Source organism: Euleptes europaea, chromosome 6, assembly GCF_029931775.1.
Source record: "Euleptes europaea isolate rEulEur1 chromosome 6, rEulEur1.hap1, whole genome shotgun sequence".
In the NCBI taxonomy this organism is placed as follows: Eukaryota; Metazoa; Chordata; class Lepidosauria; order Squamata; family Sphaerodactylidae; genus Euleptes; species Euleptes europaea.
The window spans coordinates 14,399,246-14,419,098 of record NC_079317.1 but is presented as its reverse complement, the minus strand read 5'-3'; the positions used below and the strand labels follow the sequence as shown (position 1 = coordinate 14,419,098).

Sequence of the window (19,853 nt, the reverse complement as noted above, 5' to 3'; positions counted from 1 at the left end):
TACATGCATGCATGAACTAGCCCTATGGGTTACATTAATGGCAGTGTATCTACGGACAATGAATATCCCCTTAACAGGATGCTCGATCTCACATTCCTAAAATCCACATTTACAGACATTCCCGTCCCCATTTCCATACTTGAACTTCTACTAGAGCTACCAAATTAGAAAACCTTCAAGGCCCCGGTAGACTGGCTCATCCACCTGTTAGATCATGCCGCTTTTTTCATCCTGAAAAGAAGTTCGTGGTGAAGATCGTCCCAGCAAAAACTCCTTCTCGTGAATCAGGATATCCAGGAGGTCTTCCTGTCGGTAATTATGATAAACCTTCATGAAGGCCAAAATGGTAATTCCTAGCCAACTCAGCCAGGCAGCCCAGAGGCCAAACTAGAGAGGAAGAGACACAGAAGAGGAGATCAAATCATTCCTAACACTTCTTTGCAAAATCAGCTGAAGAACCAAAAGTACAACGGGCAATTCCATTCACATGGCAAGCTTTTGCCTCGATTACGATCCCCGCCTTGGCATGCTTCACCCTGGTCTTTCACGTATCGAACTATTGTTGGCTTGACTGCAAAGTATGCCAGCTTGGATTGCAGGTTCTGACAAGTCCATCTCTCCTGTCCTTCAGACATTTATGAGGTGTTCTCTGTGTGGCATTTTCACAAGCAAATATTATTGCTGTGAAAGTATCACTTTGGGAGATCCACAAAGTTCCCAAACAGCAAGCATGGTGTAGTGGTTAAAAGCGGCGGTTTGGAGTGGTGGACTCTAATCTGGAGAACCGGGTTTGATTCCCCACTCCTCCACATGAGCGGTGGACACTAATCTGGTGAACCAGGTTGGTTTCCCCACTCCTACACATAAGGCCAGCTGAGTGACCTTGGGCTACTCACAGCTCTCTCAGCCCCAACTACCTCACATGGTGTCTGTTGTGGGGAGGGGAAGGTACGGTGATTGTATGCTGGTTTGATTGTTCCTTAAGTGGTAGAGAAAGTCGGCATATAAAAACCAACTCTTCTTCTTCTCCTTGTTAATCTTGCTCACTCAATCTGCTTCTGCGTCAGTGATGTTTTAAAAATATAGTTGTCTTCCCCAAGACAATTGACAATGAGATTTGGGTAGTGGTGTGCAAAAAAAAATCAGAAGAATTCGGATCCAGGTATATTGGGACTGAAAATATTTGGGATTCCCAAAAGTTCCTAAATTCCAATCCTAGTATGGGGCTTTTTCAGGAATCGGAAATATTTTTTGGCTTTTTCGGGAACAGTATATATATATACTGGTAAGGTATTTTTCAGCTAATTTTTGTGGGGTGGCTTTCCCAAATGCACACGCCTAGATTTGGGTATGTGATGTGCCTAGTGGCAAAAAAAATCCAGTTCAAAGGGAGGGCAAGGCTCCCTGACTCTTCACTCCCTGATCTCACTGTGAGGCAATACACTGAGGAGGATGATATCATGATGCCACACAGGTAACCAGAAATGACTGACAAAGTCGATTCAGAGTGAGGGAAATGTATCCTGCATTGCATTACTCTCATGCTGAATTTGAAGATATTCTACTCTTGTACTCTTTTAAGCCCCATCCTCCAAATCACTGTTGCTGTTCACAGAAGATGGTATAAAAAGTGACTCTGCTGTCCTGCTTTGGCCTCGGCCTAATCTCAAGTTCCTCAATATGATTTTAAAATAAGAGCTGAAACCAACACAAAAGCATCTGTTGGTAGTAGTCCGGTTACGGCCAGTTTGCATGCAGAGATGGTCCCTTAATGGCTGCCACCATCTGACCATCGCCAATTAATCATCCAAGAGAAAACTTCCCTGATAGCCATATCAGCCATCTCACACACAGCTCTTTCTTACCATCCTCTGTAGTTTTCCATTTTCTCCAGCAACCTGAGCAGTCGATATTACTCGATTATTTCACTATTTTAATCATTCAACTCCTGGATTGTTTTATCCACACTGGAAAATCCAGTGGTGAATTCTTACTATAGCACAAAGATGGTAATATCCAAATGATAACTTGAATGCAGACTAAATGTTTCCATGGGCTCATGGATTTCTACTCATAAAGCAAGATTTTCCCCTTCCTCCTTGGAGGAGAGGGGATCCCCAGGAGCAAGATTTTGGGAGAAGAAGAGTTGACTTCTATATGCCGACTTTCTCCACCACTTAATGGAGACTCAAACTGGCTTACAATCACCTTCCCTTCCCCTCCCCACAACAGACACCCTGTGAGGAAGGTGGGGCTGAGAGAGCTCTTAATAGAACTGTAACTTTCTCAAGGTCACCCAGCTTGCTTCGTGTGTAGGAGTGGGGAAACCAACCCAGTTCACCAGATTAGCCTCCACTGCTCATGTGGAGGAGTGGGGAATCAAACCCAGTTCTCCAGCTCAGAGTCCACCGCTCCAAACCACCGCTCTTAACCACTACACCATGCTGGTTCTCAGGCACTTTGGGCTACCATGGGACAAAGGAAGGCAGGAAAATCATGCTCCATGAGTAGAAATATTAAGTCCGGATCCAACCTGATCTATGGATCCACCTGTCACTTCCATTTTGGATCCAAAAAGTAATGATATTCACCAGAGTCAATTCACACTACAACCCGTAACTACTCACTATCTGAAATGATGGACATGTGCAAATAGGCCTCAAGTGATGGTCAGGGTACTGGATGCTACTTTGTGCAGAGAGAATACTAAAGAACATCCAGATCCTTTCCTAGGAACCGAGAGACCGTGAGGGATATTGTTTGACTTACCTGCGTGATGGCAAACTGGTCGTAGAACGATGAGTTTTCCAAATTCAGCTCAAGATCTATATCCTGTAACTCTTCACAGCTTGGAAGAGAAGACACGTCGGATGAAAAGGGAAAGAAAAGAAAATCATTTCAGCCACTCCAAATGACCTTTCCAAGCCTCACCTGAATCAAACCTCTATAAAGCTTCATTTTCTAGCATCAAAAGCCCACCGCTGTGCATAAGAGCCGGGCGACGACATCTTCATTATAAAACCATCATCCCGCACTCTTTGAAAAGCAGGCAAACTTTTGCACTACAGCCATTCTTGCTTCATGTCATTGAACCAATCGAAGCTTGCTTCAGTTTTATCTCACACGGAAACAATGGAACTAGGGCCAAAATGTTAATGTGCTTTCATGTATTTTGCTAACTGTTGCCGTTCCAGCCAGTTTCCTTCAGAGTGAGAACAAGAAATGATGCTCTATGAACTTTTCAGCTACAGCCACATTCTGAAAGTAAACTGTGTTCTTTAGGTTAGATCCAATGGATTTGTTTCACGAATGGTCTCAAGATGCCTTCCCCCAATGCTGCGGCAGGAAGGCACTTTGTACCAAAGGAAGATGCTACCGTTAGGGGAATAAATCCGTAAGATCCAACCACTCGGAAAAACTTTTTTCCCACCAGGAGAAGGCATGTTATGCCAGAGGAAGGTTAGTGGAATAAAAGTAGAGGATCCAACCCTAAGTTTGTTGGGGCCTTTCCGTGCGATCACTAAAACTCACATGCTTTGCAGTCATGGCACAATGTCACGTCAGCACATACTAGGCTACTGGACTCAACGGGAGAGCCTTGCTGTTTGCTTACTTCTGTTTGCTGGAAGCTGAGTAATAAGAGCCCATTAGAAGGCTGTTGCATTCATGCCCTGCTGGTGGACTTTCTAGGGACATCTTGCTGACCACTGATGGAAACAAAAGGCTGAGCTAGATGGATCATCTGATCCAGAAGACCTCTTCTTCTGCTCTTAAGACTGACTAGATGCATGCTTGTTTACCGGACCACTAGGGCAAGGGAGCACTGAGTTTATGAAAAGTTGGTGTACATATTTGGCCAATAAAAATCCTGAAAGAGTTCCCAGACTCATCTTGGGAGTGGGAGTTGGGAGTTAGAATCATACAACCATAGAGTTGGAAGTGGCCACACAGGCCATCTAGTCCAACCCCCTGCTTTATGCAGGATCAGCCTACAGCATCCCTGACAAGTGTTTGTCCAGCCTCTGTTTATAGATGGCCAGTGAGATGGAGCTCACCACCTCCCTAGGTAGCTGATTCCACTGTCGAACAACTCTTACTGTACAAAAGTTTTTCCTAATATCCAGCCGGTACCTTTCCGCCTGCAATTCAAATCCACTATTGCAAGTCCTATCCTCTGTTGCCAACAGGAACAGCTCCCTGCCCTCCTCTAAGTGACAGCCCTTCAAATACTTAAGGGGAGCAATCATGTCCCCCCTCAACTACCTTGTTGTGATGCTCAGTACTAACCGCATCACAAACAATATCTAATATCCAGCCTGTGATGTTTGTGCAATCAAAGTCCACCCAACAATCACAACAATTATGAATCACATAGTCCCAGATACAATACACTGGCTTGAATACAATGATGTACAAGCAGAAACATAAATAGACTTAAGCACATTGGTTCTTGTAGGTTATCCGGGCTGTGTAACCGTGGTCTTGGAATTTTCTTTCCTGACGTTTCGCCAGCAACTGTGGCAGGCATCTTCAGAGTAGTAACACTGAAGGACAGTGTCTCTCAGTGTCAAGGGTGTAGAAAGAGTAATATATAGTCAGAAAGGGGTTGGGTTTGAGCTGAGTATTGTCCTGCAAAAGTATTGTCCTGTAAGTATCAAGATAATGTGCTAATGAGGATATGGTATGTTAATATGGAACCATTGTATCCTGAAGTGATCTGTTAATGTGTGTAATCCAAAACTAATCTGTATGGCTATTGTTGAATGTTGTCTTTGTCTGGAGGTTTTTCAGGGCAGGAAGCCAAGCCTTATTCATTCTTAAACTCTCCTCTTTTCTGTTAAAGTTGTGCTGATGTTTGTGAATTTCAATGGCTTCTCTGTGCAATCTGACAAAATAGTTGGTAGAACTGTCCAGTCTTTCAGTGTCTTGGAATAAGACCCTGTGTCCTGTTTGTGTCAGTCCATGTTCAGCCACTGCTGATTTCTCAGGTTGGCCAAGTCTGCAGTATCTTTCATGTTCTTTTATCCTTGTTTGTATGCTGCGTTTTGTGGTCCCGATGTAAACTTCTCCACAGCTGCAAGGTATACGATATACTCCTGCAGAGGTGAGGGGGTCTCTTTTGTCTTTTGCTGATCGTAGCATTTGTTGTATTTTCTTGGTGGGTTTAAACACTGTTTGTAGGTTATGTTTTTTCAAAAGTTTCTCCATCCTATCAGTGACTCCTTTAATAAATGGCAAGAATACCTTTCCTATGGGAGACTGTTTTTCTTGAGTTTTCTGATTTTTGTTTGGTTCAATGGCCCTTCTGATTTCATTCTTGGAGTAGCCGTTTGCTAGCAGTGCGTGATTTAGATGGTTAGTTTCTTCCTTGAGAAACTGTGGTTCACAGATCCGTCTTGCACGGTCCATTAATGTTTTGATTATTCCTCTTTTCTGTCGGGGGTGGTGGTTGGAGTTTTTGTGTAAGTAGCGATCTGTGTGAGTTGGTTTCCGGTAGACCTTGTGACCTAACTGAAGGTTTGATTTACGGATGACAAGGGTATCAAGAAATGGGAGTTTACCCTCAATTTCCTTTTCCATGGTAAACTGAATGTTTGGATGGATATTATTAAGATGATTTAGAAAGTCCATTAATTTTTCTTCACCATGGCTCCAAATGGTAAATGTATCATCTACGAACCTGAACCAGACTGTAGGTTTGTAAGGTGCTGATTCTAATGCTGTCTTTTCAAAATATTCCATGTAAAAGTTTGCTATTACTGGACTGAGTGGACTTCCCATAGCTACTCCATCAATCTGTTCATAAAATTCTTGATCCCATAGGAAATAACTTGTTGTCAAACAATGGTGAAATAAGGCTGTTATATCTTCTGGAAAAATCTGGTTAATCAATGAGATTGTGTCTTTAACTGGAACCTTGGTAAAGAGGGATACAACATCAAAACTGATTAATATATCCTTTGGATTGAGTCTTAACGGACTGATTTTGTTGATGAAGTGAGTTGAATCTTTGATGTAAGAAGTGGTTTTTCCAATGTGGTCCTGTAGGAGGGTGGTCAAATATTTAGCTAATTCATATGTTGGGGAACCAATGGCACTCACGATGGGTCGGAGTGGAACGGAATCCTTATGAATTTTAGGTAGTCCATATAATCGTGGTGGTTGTGCTTCAGTCTTGCATAGTTTTCTTCTTTTTGTATTCTTCTGGACCCTGCCACATACAAAAAACTAAAACGAGATCCAACTTGCAAAATTACCAGGAAAACTAGCATTCTGATCAAGAATTCCACTCTTCATCCCGACACACACAGAAAACTATGCAAGACTGAAGCACAACCACCACGATTATATGGACTACCTAAAATTCATAAGGATTCCGTTCCACTCCGACCCATCGTGAGTGCCATTGGTTCCCCAACATATGAATTAGCTAAATATTTGACCACCCTCCTACAGGACCACATTGGAAAAACCACTTCTTACATCAAAGATTCAACTCACTTCATCAACAAAATCAGTCCGTTAAGACTCAATCCAAAGGATATATTAATCAGTTTTGATGTTGTATCCCTCTTTACCAAGGTTCCAGTTAAAGACACAATCTCATTGATTAACCAGATTTTTCCAGAAGATATAACAGCCTTATTTCACCATTGTTTGACAACAAGTTATTTCCTATGGGATCAAGAATTTTATGAACAGATTGATGGAGTAGCTATGGGAAGTCCACTCAGTCCAGTAATAGCAAACTTTTACATGGAATATTTTGAAAAGACAGCATTAGAATCAGCACCTTACAAACCTACAGTCTGGTTCAGGTTCGTAGATGATACATTTACCATTTGGAGCCATGGTGAAGAAAAATTAATGGACTTTCTAAATCATCTTAATAATATCCATCCAAACATTCAGTTTACCATGGAAAAGGAAATTGAGGGTAAACTCCCATTTCTTGATACCCTTGTCATCCGTAAATCAAACCTTCAGTTAGGTCACAAGGTCTACCGGAAACCAACTCACACAGATCGCTACTTACACAAAAACTCCAACCACCACCCCCGACAGAAAAGAGGAATAATCAAAACATTAATGGACCGTGCAAGACGGATCTGTGAACCACAGTTTCTCAAGGAAGAAACTAACCATCTAAATCACGCACTGCTAGCAAACGGCTACTCCAAGAATGAAATCAGAAGGGCCATTGAACCAAACAAAAATCAGAAAACTCAAGAAAAACAGTCTCCCATAGGAAAGGTATTCTTGCCATTTATTAAAGGAGTCACTGATAGGATGGAGAAACTTTTGAAAAAACATAACCTACAAACAGTGTTTAAACCCACCAAGAAAATACAACAAATGCTACGATCAGCAAAAGACAAAAGAGACCCCCTCACCTCTGCAGGAGTATATCGTATACCTTGCAGCTGTGGAGAAGTTTACATCGGGACCACAAAACGCAGCATACAAACAAGGATAAAAGAACATGAAAGATACTGCAGACTTGGCCAACCTGAGAAATCAGCAGTGGCTGAACATGGACTGACACAAACAGGACACAGGGTCTTATTCCAAGACACTGAAAGACTGGACAGTTCTACCAACTATTTTGTCAGATTGCACAGAGAAGCCATTGAAATTCACAAACATCAGCACAACTTTAACAGAAAAGAGGAGAGTTTAAGAATGAATAAGGCTTGGCTTCCTGCCCTGAAAAACCTCCAGACAAAGACAACATTCAACAATAGCCATACAGATTAGTTTTGGATTACACACATTAACAGATCACTTCAGGATACAATGGTTCCATATTAACATACCATATCCTCATTAGCACATTATCTTGATACTTACAGGACAATACTTTTGCAGGACAATACTCAGCTCAAACCCAACCCCTTTCTGACTATATATTACTCTTTCTACACCCTTGACACTGAGAGACACTGTCCTTCAGTGTTACTACTCTGAAGATGCCTGCCACAGTTGCTGGCGAAACGTCAGGAAAGAAAATTCCAAGACCACGGTTACACAGCCCGGATAACCTACAAGAACCAATGAACTCTGACCGTGAAAGCCTTCGACAAGACTTAAGCACAGTTCTGCTTGCAACACCCAGTATTTTCCTCCCTATATATTACAGTGCACAGTATCTTGCACAAGTGGAAAGCCTCCAAAATAATATTCTAGGCTTTCATTCTGAATTTTAAATAGTGTCCAAGACTAGAACAAAAGGAAATTAAGCTTACATTATACAATGTGCAGGTGAGGAATCTCAGTTTACAGTATGAATCAATTTGGAACATCTCCGGGAAACAGTGTTCGGCTTGTGATATATGCAAGCATGATGAGCCATGGCTGGAAGGGGACATGGTTCAGCGGTAGAGCATCAGCTTGGCTTGGCATGCAGAAGATCCCCAGTTCGATCCCCAGCACCTCCAGTTAAAAGGATCAGGACTGAGGTGAAGTGAAAGACCTCAGCCTGAGACTCTGGAGACCTGCTGCCAGTCTGAGTAGGCGCATGAACACATGAAGCTGCATTCTACTGACTCAGACCCTCGGTCCATCAAAGTCAGTATTGTCTACTCAGACTGGCAGTGGCTCTCCAGGGTCTCAAGTAGAGGTCTTTCACCTCACCTACTTGCCTAGTAGGCAGTACTGATCTTGATGGACCAAAAGGTCTGATGCAGTATAAGGCAGCATCAGGTGTTCGTGTGAACTAAGTCTAATTCTGCCCATTTCAGAGAACCAATATGTGTGGGATGTAGTGGTGATAGCGTTTGACTAGGCCTGGGGAGTGAGTGAGTGAGTGAGTCTTCATGTGGAGGACTGGGGAATCAAACCCAGTTCTCCAGGACAGAGTCCACTGCTCCAAACCACCACTCTTAGCCACCACACCACGTTGGCTCCACACTACCTGCCTTTCTTCCCCATCGGGTACCCAAAGCCACTTATGTCATTCTCCTCTCCTCAGTTTTATCCTCACAACAACCCTGTGAGGTAGGTTAGGCTGAGAGCATGTGACTGGCCCCAGGTCACCCAGCAAGCTTCCATGGCAGAATGGGGATTCGAACCTCAGCCTCCCAGATCCTAGTCTGACGTGTTAACCACTCTACCACGCTGGCTCTTTGCGGTACTGCCCTGCTAGCTGTACCTGAAGGGCAGAAAGGCAGGCTGCGTGCCACTAAACGAAGACAAATCCATGCGCAGTGCGCAAAGCAGAAAAGGACCAAAAGATGTTGTATGCATTTCTTAAGCACCTCCTTCTGCATTATACCCCCACCCACTAGAACACCCCCACAGACATATCCGCTTGGGAACTGTCCCAACGGTGTGTTTTCACCCCAGCACGAAACCAAACCAAGAAGTCTCCATTTACCTTTTGGCATCATCAGAGCAGACTTCAGAAGAAGAGAGCATTTGGGTGTTTTTTTGTTTCAGACGCTCCAGAGCAAAGTGTTCGTCAGATAGGGTCTGCCTACCGTTTTTGGTTTTCCTTTTCTGTTTTATCAATCGCTTGGGTTTTTACTTGGTGCTGTGAAAAAACTCCAGGGGTTTTGAGGTTTCAGAACGCCTCTTCTCTCTCTGTCTCTCTTTCTCTCTCTCTCTCTCTTTCTGGCCCTCTTTGTCTCGCCTTTCCAGTGCTGTCAGCCATCTTGGATGCTTATCCGAATATTCGATTCACCAGAGGTTTTTTTTTTTTGCACACAAAAAAAAACCTGAGAGATTTTATAACCGAATATTCGAATAATCGTTGTAGCCCTAAACAGAACATTCACTATGGCATTTTACAACATATGACAATGTGAAACATAAAAATTGATGCTTTAGCAGTGCAGTTAACCTCCATAATGTGACATAACATGTCACTTTTCCCGCCTTCAGCCATTTCGTTAATACCCAACGGAAGGAAAAGAAACAATCTCTAAAATCTTTCCCAGGACTAACCCCAATGCATGGCGGAACATACTGGACAATCTTTCTACTATGCATGTAATTATATTTCTGGTTTAGAATACTCGATAATACTAGCAAGTTCAGTTCGTGTTCTGGAACTGCAGGTTCATATTGCTATGAGAAATTCCCCCCTCTTAAGATCTATATGAATCACAGTGCTTTTTTCTTTTTCTTTTTGCAACCTGGGGAACATTTGAGGACAATCTTGCAAACCAGTTGGTGGTGCATTAAAGGCTAAGAACCACTGCCTAGATATTGTAGAAGTAACACTTTATTTTCTAGACACCCATGGGCAGATGTACAAAGATGCAATGATCAAGGTGGAGCATCTTTTCTGTATGTGCCCAACTTTCTGTGTAGTACTTAAGCACCTTAATATTTTGAAGTACCCACTACCTAAGGTTGCCAGGTCCCTCTTCGCCACCGGCGAGAGGTTTTTGGGGCGGAGCCTGAGGCCATTTTGGTCTTAGGGTAATTTATGTCCAAACGTTCATTTGAGCAGAACTGGACCTTTGACCAATGCTGAATTTGGGCTCCTACAGGGGATTTGGGCTGAGCGCAGGAAAATCTCCTCTGGGCCTTGCTTAACCAGTCATACCTTTCCAGGTGATTTCAAGATTCTCCCTCTTCTAGCTTGCTTTCCTTGTATTGAATTACTACACTGATCCCCTCCCATTTGTCTGCCTTCACATGCCAACAGAGAGAATCACCAGCTCCAGTACTCACCTGTACGGCATGCTGCCTTTGTCGGTAATAGTATCGCACCACATTTTAAAGCCCACGGTCACAATCGTGCTGGCAATAAAGATGATGAAGACAACGAAGGCGCTGATCAGCAGATTCAGGAAAGCATAGAAGAAAGAGCTGTAACAAAAAAAATTGGGGGAGGGCAGAGAGAAGAAAGAAATGCAAAACTTGTAAGCAAGATGGGAAATCTCTCTGTACTGCACAACATGCAGGAAGAGAAGAAGGAGAAGAGGAGGAGGAGCAAGAGGAAGAAGAGAAGGAGGAGGAAGAAGAGGAGGAGGAAAAAGGAGAGGAAGAAGAGGAGGAGGAAGAGGAGGAGGAGGAGGAAGAAGAAGAAGAAGAGTTGGTTTTTATATACCAACTTTCTCTACCACTTAAGGAAGAATAAAACCGGCTTTCAATCACCTTCCCTTCCCCTCCCTACAACAGACACCCTGTGAGGTAGGTGGGGCTGAGAGAACTGTGACTAGCCCAAAGTCACCCAGCTGGTTTCATGTGTAGGAGTGGGGAAACCAACCCAATTCATCAGATTAGCCTCCGCTGCTCATATGGAGGAGTGGGGAATCGAACCCAGTCCTCCAGATCAAAGTCCACCGCTCCAAGCCACAGCTCTTAACCACTACACCATGCTGGCTCTCTTGTAGTGGGTCAGACTGTTGGTCTGTCAAGGGCAGTGTTGTCCACTCTGACCGGCAGCAGCTGTCCAGGTTCTCAAGATGAGGTATTTCAGGTTACCTACTAGCAGGCATTGCTAAGTGGAGATGCTGGGTATTGTGCCCGAGACTTCCTGCGTGCAAAGCAGATGATCTACCTCTGAGTTACAGACCCTCCACATTAAATATGAAGCTGCCTGGCTCAGACCCTTGGTCCATCAAGGTCTGTCTTGTCTACTCTGACTGGCAGCAGCTCTCCAGGGTCTCAGTTCACAGTCTATAACATTATCTACTATGGGACCCTTTTCACTGGAGAGGGCAAGAATTGAACCTGGGACCATCCTCATGCAAAACCAATGCTTTACCACTGAGCCACGGCCCTTGCAATAACAGTAGTGGCAAAACTTCAGGACTGCCCATCTTGTAGCCCACGGATCTTGCACAAGTCCTCAAGGACCTGAACAATCCCTTGCATTATATGCTTGTCTGAGATTGCAGAAATAGGTCCTTGGAAAGCACTGGGGAAACCGTCATAGAGAGCTGGTGGGATGGCTTCAGTTCTGAGAGCCAGCATGTTGTAGTGGTTAAGAGTGGTGGACTCTAATCTGGAGAACCGGGTTTGATTCCTCACTCCTCCACAGGAGTGGCGGACTCTAATCTGGTGAACCGGATTGGTTTCTCCACTGGGCAAGTCACAGTTCTCTCTGAACTCTCTCAGCCCCACCTACCTCACAAGGTGTCTGTTGTAGGGAGAGGAAGGGAAGGACATTGTAAGGCGATTTGATTCTCCTTAAAAGGTAGAGAAAATCGGCATATAAAAACCAACTCTTCTTCACTATCTGGGATGTTATTCAGGGCAATTCATAGAGCATGGCCTCCTCATTTGGTTCTACTGTACAAGAGCATGGATATTGCTCTGTGTTCAGGCTGTGGCTCAGTGGTAGAGTCTCTGCTTGGCATGCAGAAGGTCCCAGGTTCAATCCCCGGCATCTCCAGTTAAAGGGACTAGGCAGGTAGGTGATGAGAAAGACCTCAGCCTGAGACCCTGGAGAGCTGCTGCTGGTCTGTGTGGAAGATACTGACTTTGATGGACCAAGGGTCTGATTCAGTAAAAGGCAGCTTCATGTGTTCATGTGTTCAGAAACTCTATGTTAAAACCGTCATAACGGGAGACCTGGCAACCCTACATCTGGTATCTGACAATGGGAGCTTTGACTCTCAGAAGCTTATAAAAAGCGTATACAAAATCTTGTTGCAACTGGGCTCAAATCTAGCTGTCCTACTGCAGACCAATATGGGGAGGAGCCATGGCTCAGTGGTAGAGCTTCTGCTTGGCATGCAGAAGGTCCCAGGTTCAGTCCCTGGCAACTCCAGTTAAAGGGACTAGGCAAGTAGGTGATGTGAAAGACCTCTGCCTGAGACCCTGGAGAGCCGCTGCCGGTCTGAGTAGACAATACGGACTTTGATGGACCAAGGGTCTGATTCAGTATAAGGCAGCTTCATGTGTTCACGTGTACAAAGGAAGCAAAGTGTCTACAAAGTACTCAGAAATGTAGTAGAGGCCAGAAAAAAAGTATCATTTTGTATGCTAGATGCTACCCACAGGCATACATAGCTGACCACTTGGCTCCTTCCTGGGCTTAGAAGAAGCCTGACAAAACACAGCCTTAGACAGCTTTTTCTACCTCTCTCTGCCCTGTCCAGTTCCCAACCCAGTGGATAAATGCCCCTTCTGCCATCCTGACCTAGACAGGCCATAGCCCACACTTCACAGGGGACCTTTCAGATGCCCATCTATGGTAGGGAAGCCCCTGATGGGCCGACAGGGGAGAAAGGGATCAGCAGGGAAACCACTGCAATCCCAGATGGAACCTCACCAGTCTTTAGCAAAGATTCAAGTCCAGGAGCACTTTTGAAACAAACAAGATTTTGGGGTTATGAGCTCTCGAGGGTCAAAGCTCCCTTCGTCAGATATCAGCTCCAACTCGCGAATTCTCATACCCCCAAAATCTTGTCTGTCTCGAAGTTGCTACTGGACTCCAACCTACCTGCTCTACTGCAGACCAACACAGCTACCCTCTGAAAGTGTGTTAGCAATAAACCTAAAGGGTTACCCATATTCTGGAACAGGAGAAATCTAACAGACAGCTAGGGAACCAGGTGCACCAAGGCTGGCAAGGATCCTCAGGGGGGAGGGAGAGAAAGCCAAGCAGGTTGTTATGTTTTGGCTGGAAGAATCTCCCTGTAAATTTCCTTGGCCGATGAATTATATACTATTTCAGTTACACCTGCTGGCCTCCGTCTGGTTACTGCAGCGAGAAACGAGACGTCAGCATGGATACACATCCACCACCACCCTTCCTGACCTTTTACAGCCGTCACTGCTCACACCATCCTACAGTACAGTCTGAGATGTTCTTAATGTGGCTACCAATCACTTTCTCAAGCCATCTGGCGTTCTGCTCCGGAGAGCACTGTGGTGTACTGTATGTGTCTTCTTCCACTCTCTGTTGGAGGATCTGCTTTGGGCTAATCTGGGGGTTCATCTTAAGGAAACGGAAATCGGCCCTTGGTCTCACAATGCATGAACAGCTACTAGAATGGGTAACTAGTAACAATCATTCTCTCAAAGAAAACTCTGGCGTTAATTTATTCAAATCTGTAAAAATCCACCCAGGTTCTAAACCTAAGCTATCCAATAAATCTACAGAGTAAATTTTTTTATTCCTACCCTTCCTCCAAGGAGCTCAGAGCAGCATGGATGGGTCTCTCTTCCCTGTTTAATCTCACAATAACCCTGTACTGTAGGTTAGGCCCAAGGAGAGTGAGCAGAGAAGAAGAGTAGATATGCTTCAGTTCTAAAATCTCCTTGCAAAATCTCTCCATCAACTCACAACCAGACACCCCCTTAAACGAAGATGGTCTGCCAGCATGTCTATTCTGCCAGCAGCAGCTCTCCAGGGGCTCCAGTAGAGGCCTTTCGCATCACTTAGGGAGGTGATGAGCTCCTCCTCTCTGGCAGTCTTCAAGCAGCAGCTGGACGAACACGTGTTCGTCAGGGATGCTCTAGGCTGATCCTGCATTGAGCAGGGGGTTGGACTTGTCTGATCCCTTCCAACTCTATGATTCTGGGAGAACCTACTGCCTGGTCTTTATAACTGGAGATACCAGGGCTTGAGCCTGGGACTTTCAGAGATGCTCCACCACTGAGCCACAGCACCTTCCGTGGCACCTTCTTTAATGCCAAGTCAGCATCATGTGATGAATGGAGAGGGCCATTCGCAACACAGGGTGGCATATGGTGGCAAAGCATATCCTCTCTGGGCATTCTCAAATTACTGCATCAGTTAACTATTCCACTGATGTTCCTGTAATGGGGTGGGGGGGAATGTTTGCTATACCTCCCTGTGATGGACTCCAAATACTGAGAGAGGAAGAAGAATTGGTTTTTATACCCTGATTTTCTCTGTATTTAAGGAGTCTCAAACGGGCTTACAATCGCCTTCCCTTCCCCTCCCCACAACAGGCACCTTGTGAGGTAGGTCGGACTGAGAGAGTTCGGAGAGAACTGTGACTGGCCCCAGGTCACCCAGCAGGCTTCATGTGCAGGAGTGGGGAAACAAACCCGGTACACCAGGTTAGAGTTTGCCGCTCATGTGGAGGAGTGGGGAATCAAACCCAGTTCTGTGAATTAGAGTCCACAGCTCCTAACCCCTACACCACACTGGGTCACATAGAAGGCTGTCACACATGCGTGTATGCACACACACACACACACTTTTTTTTTTTAACATATAGTTCTAATTAAGCCAAGTAATGGAATCGCCAGGTGTAGAACAAGGCCCTTTCCCATTTAAAAATAGGCTTTGGGTATCAGTTAGGGTAGGGTAGAGCTTATTCAACACCATGGGAAGTTTGAGGGTGAACTGGCATGAGCCCTTGGGACAGGGCATGCTCTAAATCATCACCAGTGATGCCACTTTGACCTCTCTTTTTTTTTTAAGAAAAAAAGTAGGATAATCATCCTTTATGTATTGATCAGAGCAGGGGTGTCAAACTCAACTGTTACAAGGGCCAGATATAACATGAATGTTGCTTGGTTGGGCCAGGCCTCCCCAGCCCAGATTGAGAGTGGGGAGAAACAGCAGCCGGATAAGTAGAGTTGCCAACCTCCAGGAACTAGCTGGAGATCTCTTGCTATGTCAACTGATCTCCAGCCGATAGAGATCAATTCCCCTGGAAAAAATGACCACTTTGGCAATTGGACTCTATAGCATTGAAGTCCCTCCCCTCCCCAAGCCCTGCCCTCCACAGGCTCTGCCCCCAAAACCTCCCAATGGTGGTGAAGAGGGACCTGGCAACCCTAGGCCCGAGGGCCGGATCCGGCCCCTTGAGAGCTCTTATCTGTAGGGTTGCCAGGTCCCTCTTTGCCACCGGTGGGAGGTTTTTGTGGGTGTTTTGGGGAGGGCGGGGTTTGGGGAGGGGAGGGAGTTCAATGCCATAAGAGTCCAGCTGCCAAAGTGGCCCTTTTCTCCAGGTGAACTGATCTCTATCAGCTGGAGATCAGTTGTAATACACACATGAACACACACGAAGCTGCCATATACTGAATCAGACCCTTGGTTCATTGAAGACAATATTGTCTAGTCAGACCGGCAGTGGTTCTCCAGGGTCTCAGGCAGAGGTCTTTCACATCACCTACCTGCCTAGTCCTTTTAACTGGAGATGCCGGGGATTGAACCTGGGACCTCCTTCATGCCAAGCAATGCTCTGCCACTGAGCCACAGCCCCGCCCTAATAGCAGGAGATCTCCAGCTACCACCTGGAGGTTATTGGCAACACGAGGGCTCAAACACAATAAATCACAATAAAGGAACATGCAAATTGCATTGATTTTACTGGCATTAATTTCATGCCACGATACTAACTAACAAAAATTTCTATCAAATATAACACCATGATATGTACAATAGTGAAGCAAACACCAATAAACACAAAAAATAATAGTGATAGAAAAATGATACAGCAAAATATCATTGTTATTTTTTGAGCTTATTGGTGTTTGCTTCACTATTGTACATACCATGGTGTTATATTAGATAGAATTTTTGTTAGAATCATAGAATCATAGAGTTGGAAGGGACCACCAGGGTGCCCTCCCTCTCATCACCTGTTAGTTAGTATCGTGGCATGAAATTAATGCCAGCAAAATTATTGCAATTTGCCTGTCCTTTATTGTGATTTATTGTGTTTGAGCCCTCGTGCTGCCAATTATCTCAAGTTATCTTAATTCTGGCACAGGTTGCATATTTTCTTGTAACCACCTGGAGGTTGGCAACCCTACGCGGGCCTGATGTTTGACACCCCTGGATTGGAGCACAGGTAATGGCAGGCAGGCTTCCCCTGGCTAGCAGAGGTTCCCAGACCCCCTTCAGACAACGCACTGATCCAGAGGCTGGGAAATGCATCCTCCCGCCCCCCCCCCCTCCCCAGCCCTTAGCCTTGAGTTATGCGCACTGCAGCCGCAGGGAAAGAGGGTGGTTTCTGGGGGTGGGGGGAGCAGTGCCGGATTTACGTATAAGCTAAACAAGCTATAGCTTAGGGCCCCACTCTCATGGCGACCCTATGAATGAAAGTCCTCCAAAATGTCCTATCTTGCTCAGATCTTGCAAATTGAAGGCTGTGGCTTCCTTTATTGAGTCAATCCACTCTCTTGCCCCCCCCCCAAAAAAAATTTTTTTAAGGAAATAATAATTATTTTACTATTAATATACTTCTTCTTAATTGTATTTCAGTTCAACAATTACTTTGATAAAATACATATTTTGTTATGTGCAAGTGGCTTTAGATACCTATTAGGTCCATAAATTACCATATAGCATATATTCAACACAAAAAACAGCGGCAATTTGTTGTTGACAAAGGACAGCTGGATATATAAAGGGCCCCATTACCTTCAACAGCTTAGGGCCTCAAAATTATGTTAATGTGTTTTGCTATTCTCTGTTTTTATTTTTTAAATGATTTCTTCTTTTCTTTCTTTCTTTATTATTAATATCATATTATTATTGCTTATCGAAATATATTAAATAAGGGGAAAGTATAATATTAAAATAATGACATAAGGATTAGAAAATATCAATACAAAGGAGACACCAGATATTTGTAGGGAGGGAGGAAGTTGGTGGGGAAGTCAATTATAATTAATTATATTTAATACTGAAGACATGCACCTAATAATTTTTTTAATTTTTTATGGAGTTAAAGATTGGTCTATAGGATGTATTGTCAAATGAGATGTATAGCAATTACTGAAAAATTATATATATATAAATACAGCTTAGGGCCTCATCACACTACATCATATTATTATTATTGCTTACCAAAATATATTAAATAAGGGGAAAATATAATATTAAAATAATGACTTATAAGGATTAGAAAATATCAATACAAAGGAGACGCCAGATATTTGTAGGGAGGGAGGAAGTCGGTGGGGAAGTCAATTATAATTAATTATATTTCATACTGAAGACATGCACCTAATAATTTTTTAAATTTTTTATGGAGTTAAAGATTGGTCTATAGGATGTATTACTGAAGACATGCACTTAATAATTTTTTAATTTTTTATGGAGTTAAAGATTGGTACATAGGATGTATTGTCAAATGAGATGTACAGCAATTATTGAAAAATAATAGCTATAGCGATAGATAGATAGATAGATAGATAGATAGATAGATAGATAGATAGATAGATAGATAGATAGAGACAGAGAGACAGAGAGAGAGACAGAGAGACAGAGAGAGAGAGAGAGAGAGAGAGAGAGAGAGAGAGAGAGATGATAGATAGAGACAGACAGACAGACAGACAGACAGACAGACAGACAGATAGATAGAGACAGAGAGAGAGACAGAGAGAGAGACAGAGAGAGAGACAGAGAGAGAGACAGAGAGATGATAGATAGAGACAGACAGACAGACAGACAGACAGACAGACAGACAGATAGATAGAGACAGAGAGAGAGACAGAGAGAGAGACAGAGAGAGAGACAGAGAGAGAGACAGAGAGATGATAGATAGAGACAGACAGACAGACAGACAGACAGACAGATAGATAGATAGAGAGACAGAGAGAGAGACAGAGAGAGAGACAGAGAGAGATGATAGATAGAGACAGAGACAGAGAGATGATAGATAGAGACAGAGAGAGAGAGAGACAGAGAGAGAGAGACAGAGAGAGACAGAGAGAGAGAGAGAGAGAGAGAGAGAGAGAGAGACAGACAGACAGACAGACAGACAGACAGACAGACAGACAGACAGACAGACAGACAGACAGATAGATAGATAGATAGATAGATAGATAGATAGATAGATAGATAGATAGATAAACAGCTTAGGGCCTCATCACACCTAAATCCGGCCCGGGGGGGGGGAGCTTTTATTTACCCAGCTCTCTTCTGCCAAGCCCCCCCCCAAAAAAAAACCCACCCCAGCCGATCTCCGGGCCCCCACTCACTCGTCGTGGCCCTTGCAGAGCAGGAAGAGGGTCCTCCCGGCCTGGGCGGCGGCGAGCAGCAGGGAGAGGAGTGCGGCGCCGAGGGCGAAGCGGCAGGCGGGCGGGGGACCCCACTCCTGCACGGCGAAGCGCTGCCGCTCGGCCGTCAGGTTGGCGTGGAGCCACAAGCCCTCGGCGAACAGCAGGCAGCGGCCCTGGCAGTCGCGGCTGTTCTCCGACAGCGGCACCGCCACGATGAAGCTGGCCACCAAGGCCAGCGCCGAGCCCAGGCCCTGGCCCAGCAGCGCGTTGCTCGGCGCCATGCTCGCGGGGCTCGGGGACGCGCGCCGCCTTCCTCCTCCTCCTCCTCCTCCTCCGGCTCCGCGATGCGCGGGCGCGCAAGGGGGAAGGGCCCTCCCCGCGCAGGGGGGGGGGTTGGGGGGATGCTCCCCAGCGGTTGCAGAGAAAGTGGGCCTGGGAGGCAGTGTGGGGCAGTGATTAGAGCGTGGGAAGCCCCACTTCTGCCCGTGTGGATAAAACAATCCAGGAGCTGAATGATTAAAATAGTGAAATAATCGAGTCATATCGACTGCTCAGGTTGCTGGAGAAAATGGAAAACTACAGAGGATGGTAAGGAAGAGCTGTGTGTGAGATGGCTGATACGGCTATCGGGGAAGTTTTCTCTTTGATGATTAATTGGCGATGGCTCATTCGCACATACAGGTCAGATGGTGGCAGCCATTAAGGGACCATCACACGGACACACGTGGAGCTGCCTTATACTGAATCAGACCTCCTGGGTCCACCAAAGTCAGTCTTGTCTACTCAAGACCAGCAGCAGCTCTCCGGGGTCTCACGCAGGGGTCTTTCCCATCACCTACTTGCCTAGTCCCTTTAACTGGAGATGCCAGGGATTGACCCTGGGACCTTCTGCATGCCAAGCAGATGCTCTACCACTGAGCCACAGCCCCTCTCCGTGGCTCTCCAGGGTCTCCAATAGA

The 19,853-nt window shown here is 45.0% G+C and overlaps 1 protein-coding gene across 1 annotated transcript; it reads right to left on the bottom strand.

The window, feature by feature from the left end:
- Positions 1–196: 196 nt before the first annotated feature.
- On the bottom strand, positions 197–19,175 carry TMEM179 (transmembrane protein 179). The gene is made up of 4 exons (XM_056852057.1): positions 18,874–19,175; positions 10,681–10,818; positions 2,770–2,848; positions 197–387 (listed from the first exon to the last, which is right to left on the bottom strand). The coding sequence occupies exons 1-4, from the start codon at positions 19,173–19,175 to the stop codon at positions 208–210; spliced, it is 699 nt and encodes a 232-aa protein (XP_056708035.1). The 3' UTR covers positions 197–207.
- Between the last annotated feature and the right edge of the window lie 678 nt (positions 19,176–19,853).